At 38.3% G+C, this 16,411-nt stretch overlaps 1 protein-coding gene across 2 annotated transcripts in view; it reads right to left on the bottom strand.

The window, feature by feature from the left end:
- The window catches only part of vps13b (vacuolar protein sorting 13 homolog B), a 394,105-nt gene that overhangs the window by 163,986 nt on the left and 213,708 nt on the right, over window positions 1-16,411 (bottom strand). For both annotated transcript variants that reach the window (XM_014010833.1, XM_014010832.1), the window contains exons 28-31: window positions 14,470-14,611; window positions 13,429-13,698; window positions 13,001-13,157; window positions 12,756-12,867 (exon numbers count right to left, since the gene is read on the bottom strand). In XM_014010833.1, the coding sequence (XP_013866287.1) occupies window positions 12,756-12,867; window positions 13,001-13,157; window positions 13,429-13,698; window positions 14,470-14,611 (681 nt within the window). The remainder of the gene's footprint in view (window positions 1-12,755; window positions 12,868-13,000; window positions 13,158-13,428; window positions 13,699-14,469; window positions 14,612-16,411) is intronic.

Genomic DNA, 16,411 nt, shown 5'->3' with positions numbered 1-16,411 from the left:
GGACGGTACTATTTGTGCATTTTCTACACTTTGAAAAATTACGACAACAGATTCCGCCCCATCCCGTCAAAATATGACGCAAGGGGGGTACCTGATGCGTCAAAATTGGACGCAAAGGGACCTTTGAAAAACGTCAATATGTGACGACTCGGGAGTGAGAATGGGTTGAGGAAACTCGGTTTGGGGACACAGCCCAAAGGCGGTATAGTCCCAAAAGGCAGTTCTAATCCCAACCATTCGTTTTTGCCCCCCTGCCTGGCTGCCTCAGGACACTACAGGATTTCTCAAACATGCATGAATAAGTCATAGCAAGACTCTGGGCATGTTTTGATGAGAGGATAATGTTATAACATGATATAAATCTCAAAAAAGTTGATTTTACATGATTGACTACATTTATTGATGATTACATTTATTGCCCCTTTAATGATTTAAGGGGATTTTGCCTTAACCTACATGTTTTTGTACATAATTTTAGTGTGTGATTCTTGTGGAAACAAATATATATGTATATATATTTTTTAATTAGATGATTAAGCTTGAGTGTACTTCAGCCAATTAAATCCTAAATGTGGGGGCAGCTGCCAAAGCAAGTCGACTGACGTCTGAAAAGGTAAAGCTGAACGTTGATTACAAATGGAACATATGTATACATATATATATGTATATATATATGTAAATTAGATGATTAAGCTTGAGTGTACTTCAGCCAATTAAATCCTAAATGTGGGGGCAGCTGCCAAAGCAAGTCAAGGTGAGTATGATGTGGGTGGTGGTGGACAAAAAACTACGTACAGCCAAGATTGCAGTTTTACGAGCCATGCACACAGGTTGCTGTTTCCAAAAAAAACTGGCCGTTCAAATCGTGGTTGAAAAGTTTGCTGGTCATGTGACTGCAAACACTCACTCAGTGAAACTGTAGCTAAAAAAATCATCTATTTTCTCACTATTCTCCCAGTGTTTTGACTCGCTAAATATCCTCCAACAGCTGCAGCCCACTGAAGCATTACCATGAGCGTTTTCACAAACTGAAGCTTTTTAAACATATATTTATATATTTTTGTTCAATTTATTTTAAACTAATGAGTGTAGCTGTTTCAGAGTATATTTAATCTCATGGCATGTCATGATTTGTCAGTTTTCACCTTGGTTTTCCTAGTGTTTCTATGTTCCCCAGTGTGTCTCAGCCCAGCTGCCCCTTATTTGTCTGATTAGTCACCCTCGTGTTTCTCACCAGGTGTTTTCAGTTCATCCATTAGTTGTCAGTGTATTTAAGTCCTGTCTTGTCTCAAGGCTCGTTCACATCCTTGTTTGCTGTTTCTTGTTCTCTTGCTCTTTATTTGATGTTCATGTTCTTGATCCTGCCCAGATCCCTAATTCTTGTTTGCTGCCACGTCAGCACCTTTTGTTTTGCTTTAATAAAMCTTTTTTGCCACCCTCACTCAGTCCTGCATCTTGGGGTTCAAACCAACCAAGCCAATTCGTTACATGGCATGACTCAGGCACTGTACAAACCATATTAGTCACCCAGGTATTTGAACAATCTGCTAATTTAACCTAACACTACTGCAAAGTGCCTCAGCAGCACAAAGTAAAATACAGCAGCATCATTTCCATTTTCTGTTAGCTCATATGTAGCAATGTTACTATGCAAATGTACTACTGAACTCAAGAACTTCTTTGTTTTGACCCTACGCACATCCTACTCTATGCAGTATTGCAACAAAATTTTATTTTATTTTTTTAAATTAAAAACCAAATTAACAATTTATTAAAAATGTTTGAGGACCCCCAAGATATGGCTTGTGGACCCCTGGGGGTCCTGGGACCCCAGTTTGAGAACCTCTGATCTAGAGAACTTACTCAACTGTTTTTTTTTTCTTTTTTTTAGATTTTGCTACTTGGATTAATAAGACACATCAGGGTATACAAGTAAAGTTATTCTCATGAGTGTGACATGATGCCCCTGGTCAGTGGACCAATCAAACAGTCATAAGGAAATATGTTCAGTTAATTATTTTATTTTCCCACAAATGGGTGTGGAGACAGTGTTTTATCTGTTTATTTATATTTGTGTGTGTGTGTAAGGAAAATAAATAGAAACTAAAGGTAAAACTATCCAGACTATAAAGCTCCAGCAGTATTCAGTAGTTAAACTTAAACTTGCTGTGAAAATTACAACACACTGTCTTGTCAACTGTTTTTAATACGAGCCGTTCCAAATCTACTCCCAGTCTCATCTGTCGGCGATCCTGTCACACTCTAAACATAAATTCAAGGGCAAACTTTAATAAAAGGAGGTGTATGATTTATTTTGGACAGTGTCCTTCCCCATTTTTTAAAACAATTTGATGTTGCATTAATCCCCAGAGTCGAGGCAATGTGAGTTATGTCCTCTGAGTTTACCAGCACCAGGTGTTTCATTTTCTGGAACTACAAAAAACAATGTTTATTCTGGCTGACCCCCAGTCCCAGCTTATTTTGTCTTCTTTCTCTTAGGAGGAGAGCAAGGATGTGCATTTCAGTGAATAAAAATGAATAAAAAAAAAAGAAAATCAAAGGGAGTTGCATGAGTTACAGTTGATCAAGCTAATTATTTTAATAGATATCTTCTTTAAAATGACTTACCAGCCCCAAACAGAAGACACAGTAAATACAACTTGGTTTTACTGAATCTAAAATGAATGTTTGCTTATATTTGTAATACTTGTGTTTTACTATAAAGTTGATGCTAAAAGGTTCTGTTGCTTGGCTCAAGTTTAACTTTGAACCAGGCAACAGGAACAAAATAATTCTGGACTTATCATATACATCATCATCTGCAACACAATCCCACTGCAGTCTTCATGCACACCCTTATATCCTGCCARGACCATTCATATTATGGTTATTATGGTAGACTTTTAAAATATTTTTTAAGTCATAGCAGGGTCACCATCCAGTGGGAAGAAGCCTAGAGGTGATATCTCATTGGGCTGAGTGTAGCTGACAAACAACATTCATGAAGCAGTCTCCAGACCATCTCCAGAGGTCTCGTGACTTCCAGTGAGGTTCTTAACTGGGAGTTGTAGAGGTGAGCAGTTTTGTCATTTGAGCTTTGAACATGTTGAACAAAATTTGATCGACTGCTTTTCTCTAAAAACAGTAACCGAGTCTGAAACTCAACTAAATTTTGATACAGATGTCTCTAACTCATTGCATATTGAAATCTGTATTTCCAGGTGAAAAACACAAGCTTATGATGAATAATGATTATTGAAAAACTGGCCCAAATGAGTTTGTTGTCACTTCACAAGTGCTGATCCAGCAGCAGCAGCTGCCAAGGTGGGGGGATGAAACAAGTCACAGTGGGCAGATGTGGGCAACTAAATAATGTGCACAACCAAGAGTACAGATTTGAAAGCCATGCACAGGAAAAAGGATCATAATTTCAATGGCCACTTAGTCACAAACACTCAGCTTTCAATGAGAATGCAACTGAAGATTCATGCATTTTCTCAAACTTTAAATACTTTGACATCCATCCAAACTACAGTGGTTTTAAAAATGTTTCAAGTCTCTTGAACCAGATTTTAATTAATCTCTTTTAGGTTACTTTTGTTACATGATTGTGAACAATGATTAAAAGAGAAGAATGAAAAGCTTATCTTTGGCTAAACTGCTTTAAGTAAAAAAATATAGTTCAAAGTAAACCAGAAGACTTGTTTCCTTCAGTTAAAATAATATGTAAATAGGTTTAAAATTACACTGTAATTCTGTCAGATTTTTGAAAATGCAAAACAAAAGTCTTTTTCCTGGAGAGATGGCAAAAAGCATCACTGTGTTTCAGYGGAGTGCATCGTTGAACCTGCATGGCCACCAGAGGATTCTCCAGTAAATTGGAGAGCATAAAAGTGGGTCCTGGGTGTCTCTGTGTGTGGCCTGAACAACTTCTTTCCACTGCAGCAGCAAGGCAAAGCTGGAGCACTTTTCACTAGTGTCAACAAATGGGGAAATGGGGCACTTGGCAGCTGACTAAAGTGAGTGATGAGGCAAGTGTGCGCTGAAGCATCTAATGAATCACTTACTGGGAACGCTGGGTTTTATGAGGAAATGAAAGATGAAGGGGAAGACAAAAAAAGACTCAAGCTAAGAGCGTTTAAAAAAGAATGTCAGTCATGGAAAAGGAAGAAGTTAAGAGATCTACGGCCATCAAACATACACCTGAACAGGGTTTCAGGGAGTGTGGATGAGAACATAAAACTAATCCTGTTACAGGAGCAACAACAGTGTGTGAACCTGAGCTAAGTATTTGCCCWTGGAGTCTGCATCACTTAGTCTAATAAAACAACAGTTCTCTGGCTGGGCTTCAGAGGTTTTTATCTCCATTACAATAAAAATAGATTTTTCAGGCACATATCTCCTAATTTCTCTGCTCTTCAGCAGAATGTTTTATTGTAACAGTGCCGAACCCAACCATGGAAAGGAAGCCACTGAGAGAGAGGGGTGCATTTAATGTACTGAGAAGAAATTTTATTGGTAACAGGCAGGGTCCTGGCATCTGTTGGCTGTATTTATCTATGGAGGGGAGATCCCCATCACAACCACTTATTAGGACAGATATGTGGGTTTAACTAGGCAGCCATTCAACAGCAATAAGGAGGTGGCTTGCTGACCACAGCAAGCTGGGACTGGGACCAGTAACCAACACTGGAGCTACAGAGAGGAAAAGTTAGACAGGAAGGAAATAACAAATACGCAGAAACACACAGGCGGGGAAAGCAACACCAATGTGATGGCRTGTGGAAACAAGTTGATGGAAATTTGAAGAGGAGGTTTAACATCAACATAAAAAGATAGGTCTACGAAGGTTAAACCAAAAACAATTTGGAAAAACAAAACTGAATGAAAGATGAAAGAAAATTAAAGACAGGAGTGTTTTTTCCCCAACAGGAATATCAGAGATTTTTGGTGAACGTGTGGAGGATTTATTCTGAATTTTTGCCCACAGTTGGTTTTCACACGAGCACTGCACACTGAGGGGTTTTGTGCTCAAGAAGTGTTCTCAGCTGTGAAAGAGTTTCTCTAAATCACACAGAACATGATGTAAAGTGTACAGAAAAACTATGTTTAAACACAAAGACAAACAGTAGCCATGTTTCCATCCAATTTTAGTGTGAATTTTGAGCAAACTAAAAAGAAAACTGTGAATCAGGCGTGTTTCCATCTTCTGGCTTTGACAGAATCAACCAGGCTACGCAAAGCAGAATTATGCCAGATGATGATGTTACACATGGCTGTAGTAAACAGGAAGTAGAGGTTGKAAACTAACAGGGATACACATCTCCGGACTATAGAGAAAAGTTTTCAAGAATGTGATATTGGGCAAGTTGTAATTATTCTGTCATATCAGCTAGTATTGGCAATGTTAAATGCTGTCTGGAGACGTAGAGAAAGAAATGTAAGTTTTACGGGAATTTCCGGTAAGACACCGACGACGGGATCAGCTGATCAGTCATGTGAGGTTAATGTTAGCTATGTCAGAACTGATTCAGCAAAAGTGTTTCCATCTCCCCTTTTTTGCATTAACTCTTTCAGAAAATCCAAAAAACACAAAGTGAGAGTTTTTTTTACTATTTTAGTTTCCATCAACTTTTTCTGATGCAACACTTCAAATTTGAATAAAATGCGTTGATGGAAACACGGCTAGCATTCCTTCATCAATATTTTTGCACAGTAAGATGTATCGATATCATTTATACCAATGTGTTAACAACAAAAAAATTACATGAATAAAAGYTGAAACACCAATTTTTAAAACATCATTTATTCCCAAGTTCAATGTGTTCAATAGAAGTTAACAGAAGTTTTTACAGGAAGTCTAATTCACGGGATCTTTGTGTTTACTTTTTACTTTTCCACTACACTAGTAATAGTAAAAACGAAGTGTAAGGAAAATTGTACAGTTTTACAAATTTTTTAGTGAAAGAAAATATTGTTATGCGTGTTCGTTTACCAGTTTGTGTGCTTGAACCATACGGAGAATGTACCAATGCATAGAAAAGAATAGAAGGAAGATCATACAAAATCCAAGAGCTCTCTGCTGAAAGCCTTGTTTTTTGAGTGGCATTCAGAACGAAAACATGGAAGACAATTGTATTTAAMACAGCGCTCCGAGACATGACAACGCCTATTTAATWACRTCATCAGGAAGGGGGCTTCTACTCTCAAAAGAGTCACGCCTCTAGACAAAAATAATACTGTACTCATGACAATCAACCATTAGTTATGTGTTGAATTTGTGTTCAGGCATGTATCTACCTATACAAAATCATCAATTCAATCAGACATAACCACATTATAAAACTATATTACTGTTCACCTAATAAAAGACTATACTATGTGTAGTGTCTTTATAAGTCAGTAATAAACAACACCAATAAATTGCTTCATTAGGTTAAAGCAATATGGGTCATTAGGTGAATTTAAGAAATAGTGTCTCAACAGTTAAAGTATACATAATAATAAAACAACTGTGWTTTAAATGACTGATAGTGTGAGTAAAAGGACCAAAGTTAAGTGATGCAGTCAAATCTGGTTTCAGAGGCTGTTTGTCACTGCTGACACCGCAGCCTTTTCATCCGTAACTATAGAAACATGAGCCCGTGCATCGATCAAAACAGAAAACAACCATATTTTGTGGCGGCGGGATGTTCTCTCAGACTCCTTGGGAGAGACCAAGACGCAAATGAGTATGTGACGGAATCTAAAGCTGTGTCATGTAGGTGTGGGGATGTCGGGAAATGTGCAGGATATTCTTAGACACGTGCACATTTAGGAACATGTGCRACCCATGTGGATGCACAGGAAGGATAAATACACAAAACCAATTAAAGACACACTTTTACTGTTCAAACTTTGTTACGACAGGTTTACAAGAAAAACATAAAGGTGGTTTTTAACTGCTTCGGATAATTAAAGGATGCACTTGTTTAACGTCAAATCATCCACAATTTTTCTGTCATTAATTAGATTTTATAAATCAAAACTCAGCTTTTAATTTTAAAATTAATTTTTGAATTAGCCCTGTTTTAAGTCTGTTAATGACAATGAATTAATTAGAGAAAAATGTTGAAAAACACACAGGGGTCAAATCCATTTGTTAAATATGACCGCCGCCGCTCCGGTCTTCCACGAGTGACCGAAAGGCTTCGTTGGGTGCAGTCTAAGCTGGCTGCTGCTAACTTCGGCCCGGAGACCAGACACCAAGGATCGGCGGAGTCGCTACATTGCCTGGCTGCTACTAAATAGTTAAGGAGCATGAGAAGAACGACCTGCTTTTTTTTTTTTTTTTGGCAAAATAATCTCGGTAATGCAGAGAAAAACAGTTGTGTAAATTATGGCTAATTTTTCTTTCATTGCAGCACATCACTCTGAAGGTATCATTCAAACACAAAGCATGTTTGGTAGCACCAATGCTAATGATAATGGTAATAAAAACAGGTGGAGGGTCCAACATGAGACCAAATTATTGGTTCAGAGACAAAATAAGTAAATATACTGGACAAACTCGTAAAGGTTCTGATGAAATGGACTGCAGTGAAYTGTAGCTTGATCACATTATTTTTATTTGCTTATTTTGATTTATCATAATTAAGTCAAATTTGCATGAATCTGTGAATGTACCAAAAATAAAAGCATACAATTAAAAACAATATTGTATAAGTTTAGGTATGTGTATTCAACCAAATGTATTAAAATAAAAAGCTTGGCTCAGTCTGACAAATGTTTCTATTTGATAATCATGTGAATAAAATGCCATTAATTTGCTTTAAGGTCTATAAAAACATATTTAAATCATGTCTCAGCCCTAATTTAAATATTTAGGTTTTACAATATTTCCTAATAAAAAGTATCTGCTAATTATGGCCCAAATCCTTTGTTTTTAAAACAGCTAATTGATCCAATACTTGAAGACATGAAACAAATTCAGTACTGTCAGTATTTGACCTGAGTGGGGTCCTTTCAATACAAAATGTGTTAGAGTTAGTTTTTTTTTTCTTTAAAGACACTACTGAAAGCAGTGAAGACTCTCACATAGAGAGTCAATCATATTCATATAGCCATCACAGAGTCTTCAAAAACATTTTTAAAYAGAGGTTCTCATATATGTTGGCATAGAAGAAGTGTTTGAAGAGTGTAAAAACAAAAGAATAAAAAAGATGAGAGAAAGAATGGAAGTGGAGAGTAAAGATGTAAGATTTTAAAGAGGCCCAAACCACAAGAAAGTCAGAGCCGAGTGCATGCTGGACATTCCCCGAGCTACAGCTCATGTACTTGGAGGGAAAAAGAAAAAAAAAAAGCTTTTTCAAGACAGGAAAAATGATTTCAGCTGTGTAAATGGACAGCGGCCTTGTAGCTGAAGATAAAAAAGGGAGAACGAAGGGAATCCTGCAGCTTTGGCATAACTGTTGGTCACAATGTAAAGTGCTAGGGCCAGATCGTTTCCCAAGATAAATGTTACCTCACATATCTGATAAAAATACACCTTATTGTGACGGTGGCRTGGCTGAAATAGAACAGTTTCAGAAACAGTGTTAGCTATCACGCCATGCCCCATCAAAGCGCTTACACACGCCTGCTATTTAGCCTCCGCTTTTCTATCTTCACATGTWGTCTCCGAGGGTGGCATGACAGTAAATCTTGGTTTCAGACATTGCGAAGCGATCATTTCATGAACAGTAGACAATAAAAGCATAGCTGCTTAGATGAATCATTTAATTATAACAACAGATGTAATTAGCGGTGGACTTTAAACAGAACTGCAGCAAATAGCTACTGGGACTCAGCCATATTTCTTGCAATAGCCACAGTTGGTTACAGACTGTAAACACATTGGTTTACATGATGACAGACTCGCTCTTTGACTTTCTATATGCAACCTGCGGGAGCGTACACAGTAGAAACCCAGCTCAGATAAAGACCAAAACTCAGCTTGGCAATGATATGTTAACAAGTTTCTGATCACAGGGTTACCCATCAAATGATTCAGAAGTGTGATCATCCTAAATTGGAGAGCAGATGTGAAGAGGGAAGATGGTGAGGATAATGTCTGGGTAGGAATGGAAAGACGGACACAGATAGCGGTGTAACATAATTCCTGGGTTTCACTGCAGAAAGGGAAGTGGTGACTTTTGGCTTCTGTGTGTRGAGGTTACATGAAAGACTCAGTGTCAGTGTGTTTGTGCACACAAGACAAGCTTGCACCTTGTATTTCTCTGCACTGAACACGTGGTGCGAGTTCAGGACCAAGTACGGGAAAGAGACGGAGTTTGAAAGAGAGTATTGTAGGTCTGTGTGCGCACAGAGTGCTACATGGTAATGTGTGTCTATTTAGACCAGGGTGGGGCATTTTATGTGTACGCAATCTACGTGCAAGCAGATGTGGGCACCACATCCACAAAACTGCAAGTCCTCTAACTACTGAAAACTGAACAGTGTTGGTACGGTGCAAATTACATGCATGGTATTAATGGTTTTAGGAGCGAAAGTCTGAGAAAATCTTCAGGTTATTTTCTCTGCTCAAAACTTCATCATGCAACAACCAACAAGACAACAAAAAGGCCAGTATGTCAACTTAAAAAAACCTGATGACAGAGCTGTACTCATCTGTGTCAAGAAATGCATGTCACCCACTGCCTTTACAGATTTAAACYAAAACCATCTTCTAATGAGATGGACAGAATTCAAGCTGTTTTGATCACAGAACGATAATTTCATGTGCTTCAAGTGCATGTTGAGAATTCAACATACACACTCAGCAGTGGCAGATCTAGGATTTGTCTGAGTAAGGGGCCATCAAGGGGCCACAATAGTCATAGAGTGGCCAAGTATTTGTTCAGCATCCTTGCACACAAATCCCTGGTTTTGGTAAGGTGTATATATTTAACCAGTCACATGCTTAAACTCTTGTAATGTAATTTTAAAAAAGCTTGCAAATGCCCCTTACCAATTTTACATGCATTTTACAGTACATACATAAAATACTCCCAAACACACATCAATGTGAGAGCGATCACTTGTGATTTGAAAGACTTTTTCTGCAGGATTGTTCAAATTTCAGGAAAAGACTTCTCAGCTTGATTCATGCTGGACCTTTCTATTTGACTAATTAGCACCTCTAGTGTTTGGACATGGAACTGCACCCAGCATTACTGTTCTTGGGCAAAGGACAAATGAGTGGCAGGGGCACTTCAGGGGGTCAATTAAATTTCAGCAGGGGCCAATGTCCCTGTGGCCCTGCTCCTAGAATCRCCCCTGACTCTCAGCTACCACCAAAATACTGCTCAGTATCTGTAAAACTGACAGAAATACAGGGATTTTTGTACAAGTGTTTTGTTGCTGAAGCTCAAGTCATGTGTCAAACTCAAGGTCCGCAGACCAAATGTGACAGGTGACTTMAGTCYGGCCTGCCAATGAGGTCCTTTTTTAATCATAAAAATAGATTTTAAAATTAATTAATTTATGACTCAATGCAACAAAATAAACTGATTTAAAAGGTGAAACATATTATTTGTCTGGCCCGAGTTACCCTCAGTGCAATTTAGKTGTGTTAATGTCTCAAAATAAGCTGCTTTAAAGCAGCATTGAGCATAAACTAAATATCCCATAATGCATGTTGATCATTTTACCTGCAAAATGACAACATSTTACCATTAGGTGGAGGTGCAAAGGATTCAAAAGGAGCTAAAAGCTGACAAAATTTACAGTGCAAAATCCCCATTTTTGCCAGCTACTTTTGCTACAACTCAGTTGTACTGGGAAGTGGAAGCTTCCCAATTACAAGTCTTAAATTTAAATTGGAATGCACCTCCTGTGGGAATTCCCTGTTGGAAAGTGGGAGAGTTCAGAATTCTAAACGGCAGCTACTCACCACAACTCAGTGAGTAAAACTCTCTTACTTTTACTTTTAATAGTTTTTCTGTTTAATTTATTCACATTCAGTCAGTCATACATGTAGTACTTTTCAGTGTTTATAAGAGGATGTGTTAAAACACTGTTTCTATGCAGGGAATACCACGTAGAGCTCAAGTGTTTGTTAGCTGTGCTCAGCCATATTAATAAGACAAGGAACATGACGATTTGTTTAGTCCCAAGTTAGGCCATTGACGACATACTTCCGTTAAAATTCCTGCCACGCACCTCCCTTCCACTYCCTGCTTACTGCCTTTGTTTTTAGCGTTAGCTGCTAGTACTGGTCTGTGAAAAAGTCGCAAAAGCTAAAGCATCTGTGAGCTACTGGTATAAAACATGAGTTCTGTTGTGTGCCGTTGTGTCCACTAAACAGCAGTACGATAGAGTAGTTAGTTTTTCTCCATTTTCCTCTTGATGAGGAGGAAAGGTGACAGCAGTGAATCATAGCATTACAGGCAAAACTTAGCTATAAAAGCTCACAATCGCGTTTGAAATCGGCATTTCTAACCGGAGGATATTCAAGAGCCAGCGACAGAAATGAGAAGACKGAGGTTACAAAAGGGAGATGTACAATTATCCCCCTTTACTGTCAAGACGAGAGAGGAAAGACCACCTCCAGAGGACAGCTAGGAGGAAGCTAACACAGTACAAAGGTAGGTGTGTGTGTGTGTGTGCGCACGTTTGTGTTATACAGAGTATGAAATTTTTTTAGGCAACTTTATCATGAGTTTTATGCAAAAGTAAAAACTTATTAGAGTGTATGTTTTAGACATTTCCCTGCTTTGAACCTGATTTGAATAAAAAATTCATGAACAGCCTTTTACATGAAGACACGCTGAAGAGCAGGGAAACTAAAACATGAAGGGTAGTGGCCCTTGTGGACCAATGGTGTAGACCTTTGTGGCATGTCAGACTGTCCCACTCACCAACAGCCCTGACGCCCTCTGCCTCCATAATCAGACCAAGAACCCTTCATATCACACACAGAGCAATGCAGATTGAAGTGGTCCCTCCTCTGCTCTTTCCTGTCGACTTTCCTTTTCCTCCACTTCACTTGCAGCTGCACAAAGCATTAGGCACCACTTTTATCTCCGTCATTACATGTGTTTGCCAGCTTCATATCTGCCCAACTGCGCTCTCGTTCACACACGCTCTGTGGGGCTGTGGTTTTCAAGGCAGCTATGACACAATCCAGATTCTTGCTGCCTATAGCAGGAAAATGCGTTTTGTGCTGAACTATTTTCCTCTAAAGTGCAGATTTTCCCTGGCCTACAGCTTTGATCCACATAGCGCTGGGGGGTGAGAGGTTGTGTCAACAGTCTTGTGTTTCAGCTGGAGGGCCCCCACAGTGTCACTCATTGCTCTGTGTCACATCGTACCACTATGAGGTGCTACTAACCACTGCATCAACAGATTGCAGACATCCCTAAAAAAACATGGACATTCACATGATGGCTTATATAAAAACCAGAAAACAACAAATACACGAGGTGACTTGATGGTTGCTTTTAAATAGGGTCACCTCAAAAGAGTGACTATTTGTTGAGTTTTATTACTGACTGGTTGGTGCATGATTTCAAAGGAGAACAGGATAAATCTGAGATTTATGAGCAGCAAAGATGTCACAGATAGCAGCWGAAATATGTAAAAGGAGGAGGAATGTGAGAGTTGAACTTACTAATAAATCCAGTAAACACATGAAAAAGCAATCATTGGTGTTTAAAACAGCACTTTTTAAACATAATCTATTCATCATGAAAAGATCATTTTGACAAAGGGGGTAAGGAGTGGGTTTGTCTTACTGGTAAATATCTTTTCGCAGCACAGTCCGGGTCAGTGGGTTATCGGCCTGAGGAGCCATGCTGAGGGAACCCAGCTTTAGCACCAGCGTGTCTTCTTTTTTCTCACTGGAATCTATGAAGACACTTCCAAAAATTACAATCCAAATCAAACCAATTGCGACATCAATACATTTTAATATAAACGTGGCTCATCTCAGCCCCTGCATCTTTACAGTTTTATTGTTTAAAAGAAACAAGTGTCCCACCTGAAGCTGTCTGTCTGTCCTGCGCTCCGTGGCAGAAGACCCTGATCACACTGGTGTTAATGTAAATGAGGGGCAAACACCTTGAAGTCAGTGTGTGGCTTCTCATTGGCTGACCTRCTGATTTTCCACGCTCCCTGTAGCGCCATGGTACTGATGCCTGAAAAAATGAAGTCAAAATTAAAAAGTGAAAAAAAAAAAAAAATCTAACTTTTGCCGGTTTTGTTGCTGGTTCCAGAAACATCTCCCACAATATAAAAACAGAAAAATGAGAAGCATTACAAACATCTCATTTTACACATTACAGCAACATTTTTAACATCTTACAACTTTTAATTTTCTTTTATTATACAAATAATCTGAACTCACTKTTTTTAACATTCACACACATTGATCAAGCATAAAAAGAAACATTTATTTTATTTTTTTACCTGGAACACCCCAGCCACAGTGGTGAGTAAGGGACAAAATAAAACCACATCAAAGGGCTGGGCCGTCAGCAGGATTTCTCTCAGGTACTGAGGTGAGCTGTCGGCCTGGGGGTCGGTGGCGACCCTTTGGTTTGCCACRGTAACGCTACTGCGTGGACGTTCGGGCCGAGAGGTGAGTTTGTGCCGAACGTTTTTGGTGACAGCCTGGGTGTAGGTTATTGACAGGAAGCCATGCTGCTGGTGAGAACCCTCCAGTACTTTAGCTGCCGTCTGATGTGAGATAGGACAAATCAGAACAATGATGATGATGTCATCACATAAAGCAACACAAGTCAAAAACATGTTCAGATATTGGTTCAGTTCCTTGGGTGAGGATCGAGCCTTTCTCCTTACTTTAAAAGGCAGTGATTTAAATCAAGAAAGATTTTAGACAAGACTTGTTAATGTTTAAAATTTAAAAATCCCAGGTTTGAGCTCAGTTTTAGGAAAAAGCATCGACCTCAGCCCAACAAAAGAGAAACTAAGAGAAGTTAAAAGAAACTTTCATGTGAAACTAAAAAGCAAGCCAAGCTGAAGCTACTAACAATCAGGCTTTCAGAACAAATGTAATCAATCTAGTTATTAAGAAAGAATCAGCAAATCAGTCCACTTCATGAAACAGCTATCCTTACAAACTTATACACGACTTTGATTTTGTAAAACAATCCAGTAATTTAGCTGAAAGTTTTTACTGATTTAAACTGGTTTAAAGACTGGTGGATTGATTTATTATCAACTGTAAAACATTCAGTAACAGTGGACCTCAGAGTTCATAAGATTTTGTTGCTTGTTAACGTTGTTTGACTTTATGATGTCATAAAAATATTTACTACAAACCAAAGAAAAAACAAATACTAAAATAAAATAAAACCCCTTAACAGCAAAATATATTAAGTAAATAACACTAGAACGAGGAACACATATTTAACTAATTTTAACTTGAGCCACTGTTGATGAAGGTTAAACAGAGTCAACAAAAATAAAGAAGAGCTGGATTCTTACAGGGGGGAAAAARCCAGAGAAGTGGCTGAAAGATTCTTGCTTGCTGACGGGTCGAACCAACACAGTGCGTCTGTTCAGCTTGTCAGTGCAAGAGAGGACCACTCCTCGACAGCTGCCCGAGCTCCGAACACCCTCCTCCAGACTGGAGGTGAGGAGAGGGAAGGTGATGGGACAGAAAGGTAGAAGCAGGAAAAGACCGTAAATTTCACAATGAAAGGAACAGGACAGCACGTATTCAGAACAAAAACGAAAAACTGAACGAAAGGCCAGATAAGCAACAAACTTCAAATTGTCAGTTAAAATTAGACCAAGAGCCAACTGATTATAACCACAGAGAGCTGAACCAGGATGAATCAGATCAAACAATAAGAAATGGTCTTATAGCACTGATTTGAATTTTTACTTTAGGATACTATAAAAAGCACTTTACGTTTTGGCCAATATTTAAACTTGATTAAAATGTGCCAATAACTTGTGTTTTTGTTGTTGCCAGTATAAGACCATCATGAAAAAAACAATTTATAAAAGGCCAACAGTCTCCTCATACACACTGAAAAGGTTGACCAAATTTTATTGGTTTGAGTATTCAGTTAACCTGTTACTGGAGAGACAGGTCAGTGTTTTGATGTGAAAAAAAAAAAACAAATTGTTTGAATTTAGATCTTTTTTGTTATTAAAATTTAAATTGTTAAACTTGTTCACAATTCAAATCAAACACAAAGTGTTTGTTTTTCCCGTCTGTCCAGCACCAGAGCAGATGATCTTAAACAGGAGCAGCAGTGAGGCGAGGAACAGTATAAAGGTCTAAGGTCACCATCACTGCTCTGAGACACAGAAGAGCCTCACCACAGCGGTCTCCTTGCAATGCAGAACCAGTCCTTCATAGTGACCAGAATGGCATCCCTGCCCTGGCCTAGAGAGACACGCAAGCTTAATGTGACCATGAGTGCTGCTGTGCCAGGACCAAACAAACCACTTTAAACCAAAAAGTAGGTACAATGTTGTACATAAGAGAGATGGAGCCTGGGAAACTTTTTTTTAAATTGAAAACAAAAAAGAAACTTTAGTTGGCATGGCAGCATACAGTAAGAATAAAAGAAACATTTTTTTCAGTTCARTGTTTCATAAAACCAGGCAAATACAAGTTCAGTTTTTAAAACAAAACACTGTACATATAAAAATACATACATATAAAATGTTTTCTGCCATCCTGACAATCAAAACACTGCATACTAACARGCTACTATCAGTTTTCACAGATAACATTTAGTGTTGCCTACTGGATATGGAGCACACTGGTTTGTGGGATTAGTTGGGGGCTCCTGACAGTGAAGTGATGGACAGCTCCTCACACTTTAAAGACTGGACTGTTGAACAGCTGAAAACATGTGTTTTGGTTTGTGAYGGACCAACTTCTAATCAGATAAAAGACAAACTTGTTCGGAACTTTTACACGGCTCAACTGTTGAGATTAGTGCCTGCAATATTAATCTGGAGAAGCAAAACAGAGGTAAGGTTATACTGTTGTGCAATAATTTCACTATAAATATAATCAATTATTATAATAGCTCACAATATCAGATATATTTCCAGATATTATACAGATAAAGTGATTTTATTGACAGCAGTATGAGTAGAGGATCTACAGACCCACCTATGATTCATTAAATGCTGAATATAAAACATCCAATTTAGCATAAATATTAATATAATGTGTTTTGTTTTAATGGTGATAAATGCATTTATTATGCTATGCAGCCTTCTGTCTGGGTATTCTATTGTTAATAAACAGTACACAGTTATATAGATGTGTTCATTGAAGATAGGCTGTATTTATAGATTTAGTTGAAATGGCAAAAATGATCTGCAGCTAGAGCTGTCACAAACGATTATTTTTTAGTCGATTAATCACCGATTATTTTTTCGATTAGTCGACTAATCG

The sequence above is a fragment of the Austrofundulus limnaeus genome, unplaced genomic scaffold (genome assembly GCF_001266775.1).
Source record: "Austrofundulus limnaeus strain Quisiro unplaced genomic scaffold, Austrofundulus_limnaeus-1.0 Scaffold74, whole genome shotgun sequence".
NCBI classification, from domain to species: domain Eukaryota; kingdom Metazoa; phylum Chordata; class Actinopteri; order Cyprinodontiformes; family Rivulidae; genus Austrofundulus; species Austrofundulus limnaeus.
Note: the sequence above shows the minus strand (reverse complement) of the source record. Positions and strands in the feature narration are given on the sequence as shown.